At 49.8% G+C, this 22,600-nt stretch overlaps 1 protein-coding gene across 2 annotated transcripts in view; it reads left to right on the top strand.

Annotated features, from left to right (window-relative positions):
- ABL1 (ABL proto-oncogene 1, non-receptor tyrosine kinase) overlaps nucleotides 1-22,600 on the top strand; it is a 63,866-nt gene that overhangs the window by 14,874 nt on the left and 26,392 nt on the right. Inside the window, exon 1 of one of the 2 annotated variants that reach the window (XM_065737443.1) lies at nucleotides 20,352-20,667. The exons of the other annotated variant lie outside the window; for it this stretch is intronic. Coding sequence (XP_065593515.1) covers nucleotides 20,583-20,667 — 85 coding nt within the window. The 5' untranslated portion in view covers nucleotides 20,352-20,582. Of the gene's footprint in view, nucleotides 1-20,351; nucleotides 20,668-22,600 lie in introns of those variants that run through there. 2 annotated transcript variants of the gene reach the window in all.

Below are 22,600 nucleotides of genomic sequence, written 5' to 3'. Positions count from 1 at the left end.
GAGGCCTCCAGTGTGGACTGCTATGTGCTCATCACACGATTGCTGGGTTGGGAGGCAGCATGTGACAGTGTGACAGTGCCCAGCTCGTCCCAGCTGGGGTCCTCTGTGCTCTTTTGTTTGACTCCTGACAACAGCCAGTTGAATTTTTTCAGCTGTTACTGTTATACCCCTGGCCTGAGGACAGGGTAATTCTAGATATCTCTATGGGCTTCCATTATATCTTCATTTATAGCACAAAAAATGTAAAGAAATGTCATTCTTTTTCCTGGACGTTCATAGCATGTGGCTTAGTAACTGCTTGTGAGCTTCGTCTGCTGTCTGAATTACAGCCACTTAGTTTTTGCCTTTATTTGAATGGGTGCCAGCAATACGGCATATTCAAATGCTTCCAAAGTTTCCCCATGACATCTTCTAGAGAAAATAAGCACTGTGCCTGAGCCACCAGGAATCCCTCTTCCCATCCGTGTTCTTTCCATTGCTTACAGCCTTGCAGAAAGGCAGTGTTCTTTCTGCAGGCACACGCAGAGGAGGCACACATCCCTCTGTGCTCCGTGGGACGGGCTGTCAGCGCTAGGCCTCCCGCAGTCCCGTTTATCCACACGTGCCTTTGCAGGGAGTGGGACACAGCAGGTCAGTTTCTGCCTTTGTTCACTGCTAAGCAATTAGAAAATGATTTATGTCTTTGTTTCTGCTTTCAAATCCCTTCAGAAAATGATGGTATGTTCTTAACCCAAGAGTTATGATATTGAGATGTTGGTGTAAGGCAGAAGCTGTTCCTCATCTGCGTCAGCGCTGTCTTTGGTACTGGGGCACTCTGCTGCTCGCTGGGCCCTGTGGCTGTTACTTAATTTTAAGTGAATAATGAATTTTCCCATTCAGCCAGAGCTAGGTAAGTGGTACAAGTGATGTACGTGCTAGATCCCTGCCTGGGAGCAGCGATGTGACTGAAAATCAAATGCGGTGCTCAGGCCATGGCCTCATTAATGCTGGAGGGCCCATCTGCCCCCTGCTAGCAGGTAGCTGGGATTCTATATAACCTCATCAACGTTGGTGTTGTGGGCATGGAATTAGTGCCTAGCTTTATTGATTAGTTAATAGCTTGGTCCTCTGCTGTTGTACCTGGTGGAGATTAATTAAAAAAAGGAATGGGTGACGCCGTGACCTTGTTGTTAATCTGAGTGTGACTGGGCAGAAGTAAGAAGTGCGTTGTGTGCTGACGTTGGTTTACTGCCTCTTCTAGATTCCCTTCCCTCTGCCCACTGGTCTATGCCTGGCATTTTTTCCCAGCTTGCCATAAATATTTGGCTAAGGCTAAAAGGATGAACAGAATTACATGCTATCAGCAGAATTAGAGGAAAAGAAGTTCTTCTGCCAATCACATTGTGCGCTGGGCACAGCAGAGACTTCGCCTTAATGCATCTCATTGTGCTTGGCGTATGCTAAGCAGGATGGAGATGAAGTGGGTGTGGGTCATCGCCCACTGCATGGTTCCCAGGCCCGGGGAGAGCCCTGGTGGGGCTGGAACCAGCTGCACGTGGTGGTGCTGGAGCTGCACCGTGACCCCAGCGCGTTCCTGGGCTCATTCCTGGCATAGCTCGGCTGTCCGCTGCCCCTGGCCTGCTGCTGCACGAAGGTGTTTGTCCTTGCAAGGGTACAGCAACCTCTTCCAAAGTAATTTAAGCTAAAGAGGAAAAGAAATCAATAATGCTGGAGTGAGTGTCAGATAATGGGTCCTGCGTCTCCGTGTGATGTTGGGGTTGCAGTGAAATGTTGAACGGGTGAGACCTTCTGCCATGGGTTTTCTTCCATGGCAGTGATCAGTCTGAGAACAGCTGTTTGCACGAGGTGTAATTAAAGTTTAATTGGGGATGTCCATTAGGAGGTTAGGACACCAGGAGAAAGTAAAAATGAAAACAAACATGAAGGTTTGAATAGGAGAATTTAAAGAAGAAGAAATGGAAGAAGTGAGAGCTGAGATAATGTGGGTGCGAGGCAGCAGCAGCAGGATGGCTGAGGATGTGCTCTGGAGGAGCCGAAGGGCATTGGGAGAGGTGGGCTTAGGGGGCTGGACCTTGGGAGTACAACAGCCTGAATTCCTCTAGGACAGGAGAGGAGCTGAGGAATATCAGGGCATCAATTTGAGGATCCAGGAAGGAAAAGGGAGAGGTTTTGGGGTGGGGGAGGTGTGCTGGGGTGAGGGGACCAGCAGTGTGCCGGAGAGCAGTGCTTGCAGGAAGCGTTAGCCCTCGTGGCCCCAGCAAGTGTCAGTGAGTGTTGGATTACAAAAATGCCTTTTCTCCAGAGTACCGTTGTTCATCTCTAAGTGTCAGCGCTGTGTTCACAGCGTTGGCTTTTGTCATGTCGGAGTTTCATAGGGCTTTATGTTGAGCACTCTCTTTGAACATGGTCTGTTGGTGAGAGCAAAACCCACCGACCCAGGCCTGCTCCAGTCAGTCCAAAGGTGCTCCTGAGCTCTGTTTTTCTGCTGGAACTGAAGGTTGGGGAATGCTCAGTGCTCCATCCCTTATCTTCCCTCTGTCTTCGCTGGAGAAATGCAGTGCCCTGTCCTTGGCTGCATAGGAAGTCCATGCTGGGGCTAATTGAAGGCTGGTGGTCATAGAGTCATTAAGGATGGAGAGTCGTTGCGGATTGCCTGCAATGTTTTACCCTACAGATTCTAGCCAAAAGGAAAATACTTCCTTAAACAAAATACATAGGCAGGATCTATTTAAACAATCCCTTTTTGAATGAAGCTTTTTGAATTGCATGCTGAAATATGTTTGAAATTTGCATGTTTCCACTGAGTTCTCTAATGGGTGAGCATGTGTGTTTTGTGCATTTGGGCTCGTCAGACTCTGAATGGAGGGAAGTGCCTTTTCCCACGAGCAGGTTTGGTATCCATGGATGGTGCCTGGAGCAGAGTCCTGGGAGCCGTGGACACACAGGGCTGTGTACTGGCAGAGCTGATGACTTTCCTCTCTGGGTGACCCTGGTGAGTCCTCAGACCTCTGCACATCACAGCCCAACTGGAGAGCCCAAGGCAGCAGCAGGAGCCTTGCTGGGAACCAGGAGCCTGCAGCCACTGAGTTATTCTAGGGAATGGGGAAACGAAGTAAGACATGAATTAGCATCAGGGAGAGAGCACGCGGATTGTTTTGATGGAATTATTTTCTCCTCAGATATCCCAGACTGCCTTAATTGGGCTTAGTTTGAATGGGTGAAGTGATTTGTGCCATCCTACCTTACAGCAAAGAAAAAAAAAATATATGTACTTGCAGTTTTCCTTTTTGTCAGACTGCTTACAGAGCCTATGGAAATTGAGTTAATCAATATTTCTATTAGACACGCACTTGGGCCCCGTGCCACAAGCACTCATTTTTAAACCCTTCAATCTTGTATCATTTATGGAGATTGTATTGTCAGAAATAGTGCCGTAAATAATTTATTTTGCTGCCAGAGCTTTTCTAAAGGTCTCTAGGCACGGCAAGAGATTTCCTCCAGGAGCTGTAAAGCTTCCAGCTCAGTTTGCTATGGCAAAGGGATTTTTTTTGAGAGCGACGAGGAGGCTGGTGGAAATGATTGGTTATTTCAGGAGTGGCTGGCAGCTGTTTCCTTCGCATTGCTATTGTAATCTAGAGCACAGCAATTAGTAAGTGAAATGATTCCCATGCTCCATGGTCTGTGCGGTACAAGCGGAGGTTCCCGGCGCACGCAGCTGCCTGCAGCCTGGGATGTGGTGGTGGGGGATGTGCCCTGTGCACTTGCTTGGGGCCAAAAGGCACCTGATCCAAAGGGATCCTGCTTCTCTGCAGGCACTGCCATAAGGGATGCCCTCTGGGGGCACCGTGGCTCCCCCATAGGTGACGTCCTTTGTGTTCACTTCCATAGGTGATGTCCTTCAGGGGCACTGACGGAGCTCCTCCCGTCGTGGCGTGCAGCTTCTCAGAGGCTGGCAACTTTGCTGATTGAGGAGAGAACCCTGTAGAGCTAAATAATCGCTGGCTCTGGACTGGGAGGCTGGCAAGAAAGCCACTATTTCCAACTGACTCCTGAAAGTTTCAGCTGGTCAGCAGCAGCCCTGACCCGCATGGATTGGCGGTGGCTGGCGTCGATCTTATTGATTCCTTGAAACATCCCTCCCCTTCAGTTACACATGGAGAAATCAACAGTGTCAAATGCTTTAAGACTATAAGCAATTGAAGAGAGAAACTCTGCAACAGCTCTGCTGCGGCACTGGGGATGGCTATTTCCAGGTGTGGGATGTAACCCACGGATCTGTGCTCCCTAAGGGGATGGGACTGCCCAGGGCAGCTGGGGTTGAAGTTTCCTCCTCGAAGGATGTTTTCCTTTGCTCGGTTTTGTTGCGCTGTGGATGCAGCGGCGGTTCATAGCGCTGCCACGTGGTGACAGCCTTACCAAGTAAACCGGTGCTGGCAGGAGGGCTGGGGCTCGCTGCCTGCACTGTGCTACCCTCTGCAAACCTCCGTGTGGGCTGGGAGTCGTTTCTAAGTGCTGTGCGTTTACCTTACAGCCGTAAATAGGTTCTTTTGCTTGTTTGCTCCGAGTGTCACATCGTCAGCTCCTCTTAAATCACATCGGGTGCTGGTGGAAGAACTGCTCTACGGAGCAATAAAAGGAGCTCGCTGACAGGTTCCTACTGCTGGAGCGTTGCTCAGAGGGGCTGTCACCTCGGGGGACACCTCCCCACAGGTTCTCAGCCTCCCACAGGCTGCTGCTGTTCCCTACTCCCTGCAGGGATGCACACAAAGGTGCTCCAGGTGTCAGGGAGGCTTCTGCTGATCTGGTTTTGGCAGCCAGCTCAAGAGCTGACTGTTTTCCAAATGAAGAAAATTCATTTTAAGCATGTTTCCTGTGTGCCACCTTTCTGTCCGTCAGACAGCTGCTCTGTACATAATGACTTGTGAGGGGCAGCAGCAGTAGCATCCCAGTTTCTCGTGTTGGCACAGCAGCTGGGCTTGGGCCGTCCCTGCCTGCTGTGCTGGGCTCTGTGCCTCTCCCATTCCCACTCCATATCTCCTTCCCTGCCATCCCCAGCCACTCATAAATCTCTTGCTGGGACATCAGAGCCTTCTGTTCACAGCCTGATTTCCGTTTCCTGGCATAGTGCTGAGCTGATATTCTCTGCATTCTCTATCTAAAGTTAAAGAACAAAAAGGATGAGAACTCTGTGCCTTTGTGAAATGCCGTGTTGGCCATTATCTGGGTTTCAAACTTGTTCCTAGTGAAGTACAGCAAATACAATTACTCTGTCAAAGACAGATTTCTGTCCGAGTTGTGGAGGTGCTGCAGTCCCACTCTGTAGTTCCATTTTTCCCTTTACCCCCTGTGATCAAGGGAAGCTGATGCTCATGTTTGAATAATGGCTCCAAGCTCTCAAAAGCTGCATCTCACAGTGCATCCATCACCTTGGAGAGCTTGCATTTTGAGAAGAGGATGACCACTGCCACGTTTGTGGTGGGATTTATTTTGGCCGTCAAAATTGTATACATTTATCTTCAACATGGCTTCTGTTTATTGCATGTTTAATCCTTTAATTCCACTGTATTTTATCTTCCATTTTCACTCAACTCCAGTAAAATTCTCCCAGAATGTCAGAGCAGAAGAAACAAAAATGAGCAGCTTGCTCTTTTCCGTGCTTCTGCACAGCAACACACTGGCTTTTGAAACATTTATGAATCCATCTAGTATTGAGTTGTTTTAGTGGATTTCGTGCTGCTGGTGCCAGGAGACCCTTTCTGGTAGATACAGTCCTGGAGCAAATTGTCAATCTCAGGAATTCAGGATCAATTTGCTGGTGTTCTGAAGTCTTGTGAGCTACAAACAGCGTGGTAATTTGTGTTATGTCCAATTCATTGCAGCGCTGCACAGCACACGATGAAGTCAAAACACTGCTGCTTTTTGTTTTTATAATATGCAGCAGTATCCCAGGGTTGTAGGGAGGACAAGAGCAATACCAAGTAAAGACAAGAGTTTCCTATGGAATCATCCAGCTGAATAGGTTTGTTGGAGACAACAGATGCTGATTTAGCCCCTGCTCATGTAAGACTTAAAATACCGAAGTTACACTGGCAGGTTTTCTGAGCCCATGTGGGGAAGGATAGCAGGATGCCATTTTTTGTTTGTTTTTTTTCTGCATTCTTCCTTTTTTTGCATTTCCTGAGACACTAACGAGCCAGTTTTGCAGTGGTGGGCTGTTCCCAGCTCCCTGTGGCCGTGCTGCTGACGTTGCCTGGCACGAGCAGCTGCCAGGTGAGTGAATGTCGAGCTGCAGTTGTGGAGGGAGTGGAAATAATGTGGCCTGAGACATGTGTATGTAATTTGTTCAGATGATTCAAGTGAGAGCCATGGCAACTGAGATAAACAGAGGAAAAGATACTGGAAAACCGGCAGCAGCTTCGTTTTAATGGCACAGCCCTCACTGCAGACAGCTCAGATGTTTACTATGAGAGCTCCGTCCTCCTGCGTCTTACTCCCACCGCCCCCATCGCTTTGCATGCACTGAGTCATGAGATCCGAAGGCTTCTTGGGTAAAAGCACTGCAGGCCAAATTCCACAGCTTCTACTGGAGCAAAAAACCATTGACTGTCCTCAGATCCGGGCTGCAGAATTCCTTTCCTTTTTTTCATGGATTGGAAGGGACCTTAAAAATCAGCCAACCACTCCTGGCAGAACCAGGCTGCCCAGGGGCCCCATCCAGCCTGGCCTTGGGCATCTCCAGGGGTGGGGCACCCACAGCTTCTCTGGGCAGCAGTGCCACGGCCTCACCACCCTCTGATTCACCTTAGATAAAATAATAGTAATAAAAACACACCTTATTTGGTTTTCTAATGGCTCAAGTGTACTTTCTGCAAGCATTACAGGTTTTTGGCTAGGTGGGAGCGCTGAGCACGGGACAAGCTTCTGCTTAAAGCTGTTGGGCAAGTGTCAAGGTTGTGTCTGAAATGGGAAGAGTAGAATGGGCAACACTGCTGCCACGCTTCAAATGCGAAGTTAGAGACTGGCTGTTGTATGGCTGCAAAATAACCAACACTTCTGCTCAGAGAGATGGTAGAGTCCCCATCCCCAGAGGAACTCTGGAACCATGGGGATGTGGCACTGGGGACGTGTTAGTGGGGTGGGCTGGGGTTGGACCTGGGGATCTGAGAGGTCTTTTCCATCGGGGTTGTGTAACGTGTGCAGTTGGGTGCGCTCATCCCGAATCCCACCCCCGGGGGGATGTGGTGGTGACTCACCTCCATGAGTCACAATTCCTGACACTTTGCTAATCGCTGTCCTCCCTGCGTCCTTGCTTCCTGGGCTGCAAACCCTGTCCAGTGGGAAGGAGTGTGCTTCCAAGCAGTCACAAAACTGGCCGCTTTCCTGCAGCGATGCGTTCAGCCTGCCCCAGGGCTGCATCTTCGTGGCCCCTTGCTTATCTTCTCTGATGCTTTAGAGGTGAACGACGAGATGGAGAAGTTTAGGAAAGGAAATGATTAGCTGTAGAAATAGGGTCCATACCCTGTGATTTGAAAAGCATGCTGTGTGTACAGTTTTCAGTTCACAGGTTAAAACTTCATTGAAGAAAATGTGCTCTTTTTTATCGTGAATTGGCTTCTCCATGCTGTCATTCCACGACGCTGCCAGTACCAATAAAAACCTAAATCTCAGTAGTTAATATATAATCATACATATAGCATAATAATAATAATCCACACAGAGTGTACTTACCCTCTGAATGCATTTTTTTACGTTTTATTCGGTACAAAACTCCCAGTGTCCATACAGAGAATGCTAAGAATGTGCTGTACGCGCTGTTTTAATTAATTTATTCATATGACTGACAGTAAGGATTAAAGCTCATTTTGCAGATAACCCCCACGTCATCATTGTGACCTCTTGGGTCACAAACCAGTGAAGCCTTCTTCTGTTGCTTCCTGTAAGGAGTGAGGAGCAAGCAGGTTTGTGTCCGATGTTGATCTTACTTCACCTGGCTCGAGGAGAGTTGGAAGGCAGCCTAGCAAGGACCCCTTCTTCTGGACGTTTTGGTTTGTGCTGATGACAAAACAAAGCATTCTTATCTGTCTCTGATTTTTTTATTCTCCACTTCATTGTTCAGTTTGACATCTTCTTGTCACTCCTAGCTCTCTTATTGCAGTGACATCTCACAGAGCAGATAGATGTGGGAGGCTACAAGCAGAAAAAAGGTTTCAGCTGCCGTTGCTATCAGGCAGTTCTGGATCAGGCAGTTCAGCAAAAGGAAGTCAGGAGCCCAGTGGTTTTCTTGCTGTTGTTACCATCTCTGTAAGGAGCACAGACACAGCACAATATACTGCAGATAGAGTATTTGATACAGACACTGTGGAGTACAGTACAAGGTCTATCTTCTGCTGTGCAGCCTGTGGAGGAGCAAGAAAAGCGGAGTGAAGGGATTCAGAAGGAAGAAGGAATTTAATCTCCAGGCGTGGAAGGCACCTTCCCTGGTCTCATGTTTTCCACTTTCCACTTGGTGACTGCTCAGGTCTTTGTGTAGGATCCATCCATTGGCACGAGCACTCCCAGAACATCTTTCCTCTTTACCTTCCCGGATCTGCTGCAGGTCGAACTGAGGAACTGGGAACAGATGTGGAGAAGCTGGGGCAGATGTTCTGTTGGTAGGGAGCTTTGAGAGGCTGCAGCCTGAAGGTGGAGGTGGATACCTAGTGGCACGAGGGGACGGCGATGTGACACAGGCCATGCTGAGCTGGCTGGGCTGCAGGAGAGGCGGGCCAGCCCTGCTGGGTGTGCAGTCAGCAGGGAACTATTTTCCACTGGATCTCAGGGTGGAAACTTGAGCATTCCTACAAGTATTCCCTGGGAATGACAGTACTGGTGATTAATACATTTCCAATGAGAAAAGAAACTGCAGTTTGTTCCCTGCTTCACAGGGGTGATGGCTGCGCAGTGAGAACACCTGATTTATAGGGATCTTTAGTGGCGAGTTGGTGACTGGAAACGCTTGGAGCCTGTTTTGAAGCTGTGCAGAAGAGCATGCTTGCGTCATCCTGAAAATGCAGTGAGTCAGTGGGGTCCTGAGGGAGCTGTAACGGCTCAAACAGAAACTTGGAAGAGGAAACAGGGACGGATTTAAAGTTGCAGCATTGGTGGTTGCTGCTTGGTTCGGGGATGTTCTGCGTGTGTGCAAGGCAGTGGTGGTGAAGGGGTTCGTGGAGGGCTTTGCTGCTGTAAATACAAGTGAAGCTTTATAGCAGCGATCCACCCGGGGCAGGGTGTGGAGCTGGAGGAGGGCGTACAGCTAGCTCTGCTTGCCATTATACTCAGGATTTTGGTATTCAGGGAATCTCCATGAATTCCTCATTGCTGTGCATGTTTTGGTGCGTTAACGAATAACTTATTGGGAGGGGCAGGAAGGAATGCAGGGGGCAGCCCCTGGATCAGCCACTGCTCACCACCACCACTCCTGACGTTCTCATTTGGGGGGTCCTGCTGTGCTGGGGCTGCCACGTGCCTGAGAGGAACCGATCCCAGGAAGAAACCCCACTGGGGAAGGTTGTGGGATGCAGGTGGTGGGAGTACTTGCTGCTCCTGGTGCCACCAGCACTGGAGGTTTTGCTGTTTGGGCCCCTCTCTGCTTCTCTTGCACATTGAGGCCCTGGACACTAAGAAGAGGAATGGAGCTGTGAAGGCTTTGGGGCACAAATCTGATGGAAGTGAACTAGGACAGCTCAGCGTGGAGAAGAGGCCGAGGGAAGACCTCATTGCCCCCTGCAGTCCCTGGCAGGAGGCTGTGGTGAGGTGGGATCATCCTCTGCTCCCCAGTAACAGCAATAGGATGTGAGAGGTGATGGCCTCACATTGTGCCTTCCAAGTGCTGGATACTGGGGAGCATTGCTTCTCTGAAAGAGCAGTGCTGCAGTGGCACAGCTGCCCAGTGAGTGGTGGAGTCACCATCCTGGGGATGTTCCGGACCCGAGGAGATGTGGCACTGAGGGATGTGTCAGTGGGCATGGTGGGGTGGGTTGGTGGTTGGAGTTGGTGATCTCAGAGGTCATTTCCAACTGTAATGGTTCTCTGATTCTGTCCTTGAAATGTTTTCTGATCCTCTTGCAGGTGAAACAACGTGGGTCTGTTGTGATGCTGTTGGTGTTTTGCTGGTTTGATTTCAAAACTTTGAGATGCTAACCACTGTGCTATTTGGGGGCCTCCAAACCACAGATGAGTTCATCTTTGTATTTCTGAAGGGGAAAAAAATATCCACAGAGGAACATAACAGTGAAGTTAAGATAAAGTTTTGGGCTTCATAAACTCTGCTGGATCCTTAATATATATGTTTCTTTTTTTTTTTTTTGGCTCATTCACAAAACATCTTGTTATACCAAACAGAGTGAGCCCATTCTTCCTAGAACAAATAGTAGAAAACACACACCAAAAAAAACCCAACAAAACAACAAATCCAACTTGAAGAAATATCCCCCAGGGACAGGGCCCACCGCTGACAGCACAGCTTTAGCTGCTGAGCTTCACCTCTGAGCAGCACTGAGGGAGGTGCATCAGAAGCAGCCGTCCCTGTTCTGCTCTGCAGAACTAAATGATCCCTCGTCCTGCTCCCAGTGCTTCCCTGTGGCTGTAGCTGCTCTCAAGCCCTGACAGTGTCTGCAGGGGTTTCCTCACCCAGTCGCTTCCCCTGCACCTGCCCCTGCACCCTGGGTACAGCTGGTCCTTGGGTGTGCTTCCACTGGGCAGCATGTTGGTCAGTGCATCCCTCGTGTCTGTGGGCTGTTTTGGCACATCATCATCAGGAACATAAAAACGTTTTGTGACTGTGATGTACACACTTTGGTGTTATGGTGTAGCTTTAGCTCTCTTGCTGTAGCTAATATTCAGACCGTGAGTGCTCCATCAGTTCGTTGTGATTGAAGGACAGTCTGCTTCTCAGCAATGCTTATGCAAATTAATGACTCATATCTTTAGAGCTGAATTTAAATATCTATAAAATTTTAGAGTTAGGCGAGTAATTGCATTACCATTTTGCAACTTGTGAAAGATTTGATTTTGTTTTTTTAACTCCTGAGGCGTATTTCAGACCTGTGACCTCATTCCCATAAAGCAAAGCTATTTCATTACATCATAGCTGGGCAATTTCACTTTTGATAGCTGGTGTTTGCATCTATGTTGAATCCATTAAATATTTGTCTGCTTAAAAAGCTGCCAGGCATGAAACATGTTGGCATGTAAATGCTTGAGAAAGTATTTAAAATAAAAAAGCAAATTTTTGGGGCCTTTTAGCTGGCAGTTCTGTTGAAAACAAGAGCCGTCATGTTCCCCTCCATCATCACCATCTGCTTGGTTTCTCAAAAAGAAATGATAAATGATTATTTTTTTTTGCCTTTGCAGCTGTAATATTTGATTGCAGTCTGACTTCACTAGTGATACATTCGGAAATATTTCTGCAGTTAATTGGAGTTCATCAAACCCACAGTGGATGACCAAGGCTGTACTCAGATGGGGCTGTTTTGCCGTGGGCAGGTTCCCCTGCATGGCACATTGCCCTCGTTGTGCACTGCCACCAGATCATGGTTCGCTGCCTGACTAAGTGAACAGCATCGTACCCAGGATCTCCTGACATTCCTTTTGCTCCAATTGAAGCAGACTGCAGATGAGCTGCATGAGGGCTGTGCGAACCCTTTGGGGTGGGAGGGGATCACTGCATGTTTGAAACAGTGCCAGGTGTCTGCAGACTTCGTGTAAATGTTGAGCACTTGAGCTGTGCCCCGCAGAATCACAGACCAGCTCTGGTTGGGAGGGAGCTGGAAGACCACCCAGTTCCAACCCCCTGCCATGAGCTGGTTGCCACCACGTTCTCATTTATTATCCTTAGCAATGGCCAACCGTCTTTGAATCCTCCTGTATTCCACTAACACCCCCTGCTGAAACAGGTTAAAACGTGCTTTTATCACTGTTACAACTTCCAGTCACCCTTTTCCATTCATTGGACCTTTTCTATCACCTCCTTCCTGCCAGCAATCCACATGGAAGAAGCATCCCTTGGGATCCCGTGCATCCGCCTGGCCGGCTCCGGGTGACGCAGCTGGAGAGGAGCTGCCCACAGCCCTGTGCCATGGGGCTTCCTTAGTGCACAGCTCTGTCTGCTGCCTTCTCCTGGCACCCGGAGATCTGGAGCTGCAGAGTTCATTCCTACCCCCCTGGTAACACCTCCGTGCAACTGATGAATCACACTGAAGAAAAACCACAGAGATAATTGCCCAAATACTGTAAAATGGCTAGTTTCATACCGACAGCCTCAGATGGCGTTTGACCCTTAATACAGATGGTTTCACTTAATGGATTTTGTTCAAACAATCGCTGTTCCTGGAAGTGGTTTCAGAATGGGCTGCTCCTCAGTGCTGTTCGTGTTTGCTTTTCCTTGCAATGCTACGAGTGGCTGGGGGAGGGCACCTCCAGAAAACGGCCACGATCGCTGCTAATGGGCACTGGTGGAAGCTTGTGCCTGCTCCTGTAACTCCTGCAGCTTTCTCCCTGAAGTGGTTTGGGGCACATTGTGCTGCAGAGCTCACAAAATTTCAGTTGTTCTGCTCCGCTGGAGAGCTGAGAGAATCCCAGCATGAGATCCCTGCTCCTCCTGTTTCCCCAGGGATGTGCTCCTGGGTGTTCTGACACTGGAAACCTTTCTTCTGGATGCCAGTGGAGCATCTCTTTGCAAGTTTGGGGAAACCTGACTGGGGTCTGAGCTCTGCTGCACAGTGGGTGGCTTGTCCTGAAGGCAGCTGGCACGAGGACCTTTGACACTTGGAGAAAGTGGAGGCACAAGCAGGGTGATAGCTTTGCCTGCAGTTACAGGGAAATCAGTGGGAGAGCTGGGAATACAGCTGTGGTGCGTCTGCTCCATGAGAGTATGTTTAAGCTGAATGGATAATTTCCCCCCTTTTTTTTTTCCTCCTAAAACATTTTTTCATCTTAAAAGCCAGATCAAGTGTGAAGGTTTGACACTAAGCAAAAGGGAACCGAGCTATTATCAGCTCTTTGTGGAACGTGAACCTGCTAATCCTCCCAGCGACGTGGTGACATCCTTTATCCAGCACTCCAGGTGTAATTACAGGATGAGAGCTCACATAATCTGGGGGGCTTTTCCTCTGCACAATTCTGGATCTGAGAACTGCAGCACTATGCAGCTGAGCATTCCCTGTGCAATGTGCTGTCTTGCACATGCTGTATGGACTCTGCCTTGACTTCGTCCTTTCTCAGCTCCAGAGCTGCTGCAGATTTCTTGTCTGTTTCCTTGCCCAAACCTCCTTCTGCTTTGAGATTAAGTTTAAGAGAGGCTCTGCTGGCACCCTAACTAACATGCACATCGCCAGAGGATTAGGGAACACTGCAGCTCTTTCACCCTCTGCAAATCCCCTGGCTGTGCTCCAGGAGCAGGGCTCACACAGGCTGAGCTGAAGTGAGTGGGGAGGAATTGGGGACATGTGTCCCACCAGAGCCCAGCTGGCCAGCTCCCCACCTTCCCACCTCTGGTTGGCTCAGGCGTAGCTTCCCCTGGTCCCAGAATCGCAGAGCCATTAAGGTTGGAAAAGACCTCTCAGATCCCCAAGTCCAACTCCAGCCCACCCCTTGTGCCCACTGCCTCAGTGCCACATCCCCACGGCTCTGGAGCACCTCCAGGGATGGTGACCCCACCACTTGCTGGTGGGTACTTGGTCTGGTATTTGGGCAGAAAGTGTATACAGTCCTTCTGTATGCCAGCAGCTGTACACCTCAGCCCATGTGTGATGCATCTGCTCTGTGAACAGCTCCAACGAGAGGCAGACAGGTAGGGGAAGGAGGGAGTGAACAGAAAGGAATTCTGTCTGGCTCAAAACGTGTGGGTAAGGCAGAATTTGTGGTTATGGCTGATCAGTAGCACAGATCTCATTCTTAAGCCGTCTTTCACTGTTTTCTTGCATAACTCTTGTACCTGGAAAAGCTGAGAACAGTAGTATTCCAGAATTGTGTGCCATTTTCTAACTCTAAATGTAACTATGACAAGTATTGCATCCTACACGCACTGAAACTCATTCTGAAAGGAATCAAATTAAACACTTCTGCGCTGATGAAGCCTGCATGGGGTCTTTGCTTTGTCTTCATGGTGCAGCCTGGAGGGACTGTTACCTCTCATTTCCAGAAAAAAAAAACAAACACAAAAAAACCAGAAAAACCCTCAAATTAAAATGCTTATTTGAGTATTGTTTTTTAATGTCTGAGGCTTAACAACAGCGTTTGAAACGGGTGTGAAGTCTGAGCAGCAGGCCTCATGCTGCACTGCACCCCGCGCACAAAAGTGGATGCTTCTCTTCCTGCACTTGGAGCAGGAGGTGTGTGCATGTCTGCGTTTGCTTTTCTCCATGGTGAGATAGCTCTGTCCTGGCTGCAGCTTGAGCGTGTTGGCCCCCACACTCAGCAGAGAACAGAACACTCTGCCTTTACGTCACGGTCCCAGCAGGGCGCTTCCAGCTCCTTATGTTGTATCCTGATAGCTCAGCTCAGTGCTGGGGTGTTTGGGGATCGCTGCCGTGGACACTGCTCATTAGCTGGAAGCTTTTCCTTCCTGGGAGCGGATATTTAATTTCTTAAGCTGGAAATAATTAGCACTGTGGAGCACTGGGCATTTCACCTGTAAACCTAAGGAGGGTCGAGGGTAGCTGGAAGTGGATGAGGACTAATTTAAGTCATTGTAGATGGGGGTGGTGGTTTTTCTGTTTTTTTTTTTAAGCACTTCTATTTTCTCAAAAATATATATGCTCCTCTGTGAACGAATCAGCTGCAACTTGAAGCCCTGACTGGAGGCACTGTCTTACTAAAATAATAATGACAATACTTAATAATGGCAATAAAAGTGATTACTCTCAGGAAGCATGTATTGTGAATCTGTAAGGGCTTTTATCAGTGTATATCGATGCCCTTCAGAACCTAACTGTTATCTCCAAACAGTGACAGGCACTTTGTTCCTGTGTGTGTTACATGAGATTTTCTCCATGTTTGCTGAATGCTGCCAGCAGCAGAGCAGAGCAGGGAGCCCAGGGCTTCTTCCAGGTGCTGCAGTCCTGCCTTGAAGTGGGGCTGAGAAGCAAGCCCTGCTTGGGGCCAGCTTGCTGCTGCGGGACCTTGTTACACATCAACGTTCAGGGCAATGGAGTTGGATTGATCCTGGGGCTGATGGATACGTCCCTGTGCGAGCTGTGCCCCGAGCTCTGTGCAGCACGATGGCGTGGTTGGGTGTGGTGAGAGGAGAGGTGCTTCATCAGCTCCAGTAACGCCCATTCAGCCCTGTTCCTCCCAACCAACACCGAGCTAATGTGTTCAGGGCAGCCTGTCTGAATGGCAGGTTCGGAGTCACAACAACACACGTGTGTCTGCGGTGCCTCTCACTGCCCCGAGACAGCGCAGGGGGAGTATTGCCTCCTCCCCATCCTCCTGGGCCTGCTGGGCCTAATACAGCACAGCGCTTGGAGGACTTGTTTTCTTTTCTTCCTCTCCCCTTCCACCCCCTCCTCACGTGTAACTTGATCTCCAAGGCCTGGTCTTCTGCCTTGGCAGATTTTTCAGCTCTTGAGTGGAAGAAGTTAACTGCTTAGGTGCTGTCAGAGCAGTGCAGGCTGTGCTGGTCCTACAGGCTGCTCTGGGCAGTGTGCTGGAGTTGCACAAGGTACTCGGGAAGTCAGCAACTTTGAACACCTTGGTCTAACCTCTGCTTTTATCTTTTTGTTTGCATTTTCATGTGTTTTTATTAAATAAATAAAAAGAAAAAAAACAAGGAAATGCTCCCACTCAAATTCTGAGTCAGAATTTGGCAAAGAAACTTCGCAAAAAGAAATTTGTTTTCTGATATTTTGCAAGTATGCATCTTTTCTGTCTCTTTGCTGGCTGTAAGCCCTCTGCTCTGGCCTGGTAGAAGATGCTGAACGTGGTTGGGTCGCTGAGCTGCTGTCCCCTGCCCTTGGCAGCAGCTCTCCCTGCCCACTCCCTCTCCCACATTTTCAATGAGCCAACCAAGTGATGAAAGTTCAGCAGTCACAGTAGGTGCTTTGTGTTGTTTGGTGTCCTTCAGGTAAACCTCTGCGTTTTCAGCTCTGGGAGGTGCAAGGTGCCTCCTTCTCTTTCACTGCCTGCAGATGTTTCAGAAAGCCTTTAGTGGAAGAGACAGAAAGCTTTCAGTGGTTTATAAAGAGCCCCTTTGGACTTGGTTTAACCTCATGGATTTCAAATGCCCATGACACAAGCAGCTTTCAGGGGAGCTCACAGCCCTTCTTGCATGGTCTCCCAAAGACAGCTAGCTCTGCAGGAATTCAGCAGTACCCTCTGCCTTGTTGCTACCTTAAAAAGGAGGATTCTGCCCTGCTGCTTGCAAGGAATTTCAAATAGCTGCACGTCTCTGTAATCCCACCACTTCGCAGCGAGTCCTCGGCCCTGAAGATTGCAAATAACAAACATCTGTTAAATCAAGGAGCAAAACCAACAAATGCACATGGTGCATTGAAAAACCTTTGTTGTCTCGTTGGTGCATGCAGCGTGCTTCTTGCAACCTGCTGGGTTTGTTTCTCCCCAGGTGCCAGAGGCACTGATGTCTCACTGTATGGGCAGAGAGCTTTGGGCTCTTGGCTCTCAGCTGCCTGTGTGGGTTCTGAGGGAGGAAGACTCTTCACGTTCGGGTGCTGACCTGTCCTTGTCTGATAGGTTTGTGAGGGAGGGCTGCTGGGGGAGTAGGGGAGGAAATAACTGCTCTAGGGAGATCATAGAGTGAAGCTTTTGGTTTAAATGTGCTGTTTTAACTAGCAGTGATATATGCTCTTGTAAACATGCCAGCTGAGCTTTGAGAAGAGCTTTAAATGGAGGTACAGTAGTGGCCCCCATAAGCATTCCAAACAGGGACTGAAGAAGGAAAGGCAGAGATGTTGGCACATAAAGCAGGAGAACAGCAGCAGCATCCGTGCAGTGGGACTGCAGCAGGGCACTGCTGGAGGGAGTCAGACCATGGAGGGCACAAAGGTTCATGGCACAGAGTAGAAGGCAGCCTGAGCCTGTCCTGGTGTAACCACTGGTAATGTCAGGGCCTGTCTGATTCCTCCTGATCCCCCAAAAAGCAGCAGCCAGAAATCCTTCAGCATCCTGGTTGCTCAGGTTACCTCCTCAGGTGTGTGAGCAAACGTGGGAAGTCTTAGTGAGCTCATGTAGTCACTCTGTGTGCTGTTCTCAGCCTCACCTGTGACGTGGCAGGTATTGCTAATGCAGCATGGGCGTCACTGCCTGTCTGCGCAGCGCTGTCAGTGCCGAGGGAGGGGTGGCTGTCCGGGTGCCTTGGGAGAAGACGTGTTGTCCCCTGGGTTTCTGTGTATCTAAGGGTAGATGGAGGATCTGAGGACCCAAAGGAAAATGGAGATCTGTCAGACAAAGTGAAGCACCCTCGGGGAAACAGGCAATATTGTATTTGCTGTCAGGTGAAAGCCCAGCTTTGGTACAGCTGGGTCTGCAGCACACACTGTGTCATTCAGGTATTTCAGCATTGGTTTCTTTGATCTTTTCCATATACTCATATTTATATAATCAGGTAATGGTGTTAGAATGTGTCATGCTGCCGTGGGAGACTTCATCAGAGTAGAGTGAGCCACGAATGCTCAAAATCCCGAGTAACCGTAGTACTGGATAAGAATAATGCATCTTAGAAATGACACGAGTCAATTATTTGTTGCTCTATACATCCACAGACAGCAAAGTGCTTTACAACCTATATTCAGTTCCTTTACACCTGTGGGGAAATTCTGCATTTACAGAAGAACACAGGTAACCCATAATGGTAAGGAGCATTGCTGTTTTCCTAGTACTCTCCTTTGCTTTGCCCACTGTTCTGGGCTCTTAATTCAAGTGACTTTGTCATCTTAAAACAGTTGAACACACCTATGAAAAGATCCCCAGCATTTGGGCCTTCCAGCTCCATCATCCTTCTGTGTTTCAGAAGAGGGCTTTAAAATGAAGCTCTGCTTTTAAATGGGTGACAAGCACTCAAGCTGTTTTTAATGGTATCCCAAGAAAATTTGCTCCAGCTGTTAGCAGGGTGGGAGCACGCCAAAACTCACTTTCTGCTCATGGAGCCCAGTCCTTTCACTGCTGCTGTCGTGTGTGTGGATGTGATCGCTCACTTGGAAGAAGCTGTCCTCAAATGTTGCATAGCTTTAAGAACAGGATGAGTAAAATATTCTCTCAGAAGAAGCTCAGATATTAAAGCAGTTTGCTAAAGAGGCTTATGCTCTTGTGTGAGCATGAACAATAAGGGCTAAGGGCGTGCTGGGTTGCATTAACAAGAACATAGCCAGCAGGTCAAAAGGAGCAATTATTTTCCTCTTTGGAGCTGGCAAAGCCACACCTGGAGGACTGTGTTTGGTTCCCTCCTCGAACCAGGAGATGTCAAAGCAGTGCAGATTGGGGCCTCCAGGCTGCCTGGGGACAGGTGATGCCCAGGGGACAGCTGCCTTTGCCCGAAGGGAATCAAAAGGAGAGGAAAGAGAAGGCATCTCACTCTGTATGGCAAAACAAAACTGTTGTGCCATTCTGTAACAGAGACCGAGTTGAAGATTGCATCAGTCACTCCATAGTCCAAAAGTCTGCACGCTTTTCATGACAGATTTCACCCTAAGATGTGTATACAACAAACATAAAAGGGATTAATAGATGTCAGCCCTAAAAGTAGCAGTGTTTGTGTGACGCTGCCAATGTGGCTTTTATTTCTGTATCGCCAGCTAATTTCATGGCATGCACTAAGTGAAGAGAGCGCTTGCTCTGAAGCATTTATGGTCTAGCTTGCCATGACACAAGTGAGGAAGCACAGAAGGATCAAGTTTGTAGCAGAGGGACCACACAAGTTTGTCTGCATGGAACAATAAAGGGAATTAATTTAAGGGTTTATCTGCAGAGGAAGTTGTCGCCAGATAGCTCTTTGTGCTCAGCTCCCTCAGTGGAAACATTGCTCCAGCAGCAAGGTTCATCTGCAAGTGGGTTAATTTAATTGGAAACGAGGCATTCTTCTTCTGGAATACGAACCCCAGGAGTTCAGCAGGAGTGTAACCCATCGTTGTGGCCGTGCTGTTGCAGGAGCCCTCACGGTGTTGGCTGGGTGCTGCCTCGTGCTTCCAGGGGAATTTTACAGGAATTCCGTGCTCCTACAGCTGCAGCTGAACTGGAGGCAGGAGGGGGATGCTCGTCACATGCAGACATTGCGTGCAAGATGCTGGCTCTGCTCTTCCAATGCTGCCTCACGCTGGTTCCCTGAGCATCACACTGGGCCTAAGCACAGGATGGCCAACGCAGCTTTCAGCTCCCTTTTTAGTTTTCTTTTTTCCCAGTTCTGCACCAGTTCTTTGTCTCAGTGCCTTCTGAACTTGAGTGGGCAGAGAGTGAGTGGAGGAGCATCAGTTCCCCTTCAGCCTCTCTTGCTCCCCTGGGATGGAAATCCTCCTCTAGAAGTGGAGGGAGGAAGAGAGGGGTCTGGGGACAGCATTGCGGTCGCAGTTGCACACGCAGCCATGTGGAGCTCCAGCTGCACCTCGACTCTTCCCATGGTTGTCAGAATTGCAGGGAGCTGAAATCCTCTTTCCTGGTTTGTCATAGGACTGTCCCTCGTGTCTTTGAGAAAAAGGAGGAAAGCACTTCAAACACCATGTTGGCCTTACCTTTCTGCTAGAAATGATGTGGCTATTGTTATTTAAACAAATGCTGTTATTCGGCATGGGCTAAGGATGGACCACTACTTTCTAAGCTGTTTTCCAAGTGTACTCCCCACGGGTCAGAAGACTGAAGCAGTGTCACGCTGCAGAGTGGTGGAAGTTAATGGCAGGATCCTCGGGTGCTGGAAGGCAGAAGAGCAGGAGGCAGCCAGGAGCCTCACCTCGGCCTTCCTTGGCCTTTCTGCTCACCTCGGCCTTCCTTGGCCTTTCTGCTCACCTCGGCCTTCCTTGGCCTTTCTGCTCACCTCGGCCTTCCTTGGCCTTTCTGCTCACCTCGGCCTTCCTTGGCCTTTCTGCTCACCTCGGCCTTCCTTGGCCTTTCTGCTCCAGGAGCACCCCGAGCTTTGAGAACGGGGATCGCGTAGCGCCAAAAAAAAAGCCCCACAGCTGCATTCACAACCAGTTCAGTCTCCTTTATTGACAGCTACCTCGAATATATATGCCGATGCACAACATACAGATGCTGAATGGCGTACCTCCCCGGCCGGCAGCTGCAGGGTTAAGGAGCGAGGGCGTAGCTTGCTGCCTGCCGTCAGGAGGCCGGCGCGGAGCTGAGGCGCGGAGGCTGAAGGGGGCCCTTTGTTGGCAACGCTCGGCCTCAGCACCCAGCACCGTGCCCTCCTGCTGCAGCGGCCGGCTGGGGAGGATGGCTGCAGCCCTGCCCGGGCCGGGGGACAGCCGGGCCCCGGGGGCTCCGTGCCTCTTGGGTGCGCCCTTTTAGTGGTGCGGGGAGAGCTTCTACCGGGTAAACTTTGAGCGAGAGGAGCCGAAGGGAGGAGAGGAGACCGCACAGCTGGGGCCAAACTCTAACAAATGAAAATGTTGGAGATTTGCTTGAAATTGGTGGGCTGCAAGTCGAAGAAGGGGCTCTCTTCCTCCTCCAGCTGCTATTTGGAAGGTGAGCGGGACGGGAGGCCCCGCTGGGGACACGGGGAGGCCCTTTGGAGGCACGGGGTCACTTTCTAGGATGTGGGGGGGCTTTTTTGGGGAGCTGGGAGCCCGCTGCCGTCCCAGGAGCTGCAGGGTTGTGTGTGCATGACTTCGGGACCAGGTGATTTTCATTAAGCGCAGCGTACAAAGGGAGCCCGGCTCTACCATTTATGGTTGTGAAATGTCAAGTGATCCCGCGGCCGATCCAGCAAACAAAGCCGTCCCCGTGGGCCCGGGTTCGGTTGTGCCCGGGGAAGGATCTCTCTTCTCTTGGAAGTGAAAGGAGTAAAGTTACTCTGGGCTAAGGAGGAGAATCTAGACGATAAGCCAGCTTGCTCCACGCAGCAAAGTACTTTCTGTGTGCGTTACTTGCAGTCTGTTGGCTCGTTTTGGCTGTCCTTCTCTGCTGGCATTTCCCAGACGGCCATACAGCCGAGTCTACTTGTGCGATTGCTTTGAAAAAGTGAATTTGTGACTGCGGGAATTGAAACGTGTTAGTTCAAACAGTTGGGGCGGGCTGGAGCTGTGTGCCCGGGGCTGTGCGAGGAGCCCAGCTCAGCCCATGACCCCGGAGCCGCGTCCCCTCGGCCGCGGCCTTGCTCCCCACGCTCCCGGCGCTTTGGCCGGGCCCCAGGAGGCCGCAGCCCGCTGTGCCGCGTCGGGGCGATGCATTCCTCGGCTTCTTTTGTGTCGCTGGATGGAACTTCGGTAAAAATAAGCTGCGTGCCAGGAGTACTTTGCTAACTCATCAAATCAGAGGGAAGAAATGCAGCCACCTGACCGCGCGCAGCCTATCGCCGGCGGCTCTTGCTCAACTCTCGAATATTCAGCGGAGAAATGTTCCTCAAATTCATAGTTCAGGAATCTCAAAAACTACAAATGGCTGCTGATGGCAAAGTGAGCTGGAGGGACCTCAGATCATGAGCCTGTGCTCAGCAGCAGCTCTGAATAACTTTCTGTTGTCAGGGGGCTTTTTTTTTCCCTTTCTCTCTGTCCTTTACAATCCTTTTTAAAAGTTTCACAGCCGGAGCGGTGGGTGGATGTGTGAATAGTGTTGATCTTCCCTACGTGACCAAACAATTCTGTGAGCTCTTAGGTGCATCAGACCTTCACTTGTGGCACTTTGCTGCAGCACTGCTGGCTCTGGGCCTCCTCCTTTGCAGCAGGAGAACGGGCAGAGCCAGGGACTGATGTTAACGGTGTCTTACCCGTGCTGTTCGTGCAAGTTTTCTCTTTTGTACGTTCTACAGCCTCTCCCCCTCCCCACTTTGTAAATGCAGCTGCATAATAGGATTAGAGTGCAGTTTGACTAGCTCCGTGTAGGCAGTATCGAATTAACAGCACGATCAGACGCAGTAAATGCTGTGGTATTTTCACCCTCAGCTTCTCTGAAACTGTGGCTGTGTATGCATTTTTTATAAAGGGATGAGAAATGAGCAGTGGGAGAACTTTAAAGCACACTGTTGGAGCAGCTCAGCCTCTTCTCAGCACAGCACGGGGCAGAACTGCAGCCAGCACCCACGGCTGTGTTAAAGCACCACAGCTGAGCAGGTCTTACTGCATTTTTCCTGCTGCTGTGACAGCTGCTCAGATGTGGGTAGTGCAGGACCCACCTGATGCACTGATGGTGGACCTCTCGGAAAGCAAAGCAGGAGGTGAAGGGAAAGCAAAGGAGGGTTTTCTGCTGTTTCTGCAGCTGAAGAGACTCCGCACGGGTTTCATATTCAGGTTGTGAGGTTGAAAGCCGTGCTGGGAGGACTGAGCAGAAGAGCAGTGGGAGCTTGTGGCAGTAAGGGCACAAGTGAAAGCTGTTTGCCTGCAGTGTGCTCCACGTAACGGGTTCTTACAGGTGGGGCTAATCGTGGTGGAAACCACTAAAGCTCACAGGCCTACAAAGGGCA

Source organism: Cyrtonyx montezumae, unplaced genomic scaffold (genome assembly GCF_038088225.1).
Source record: "Cyrtonyx montezumae isolate F1298 unplaced genomic scaffold, pur_monq_1.0 scaffold_20, whole genome shotgun sequence".
Taxonomy (NCBI): Eukaryota; Metazoa; Chordata; class Aves; order Galliformes; family Odontophoridae; genus Cyrtonyx; species Cyrtonyx montezumae.
Note: the sequence above shows the minus strand (reverse complement) of the source record. Positions and strands in the feature narration are given on the sequence as shown.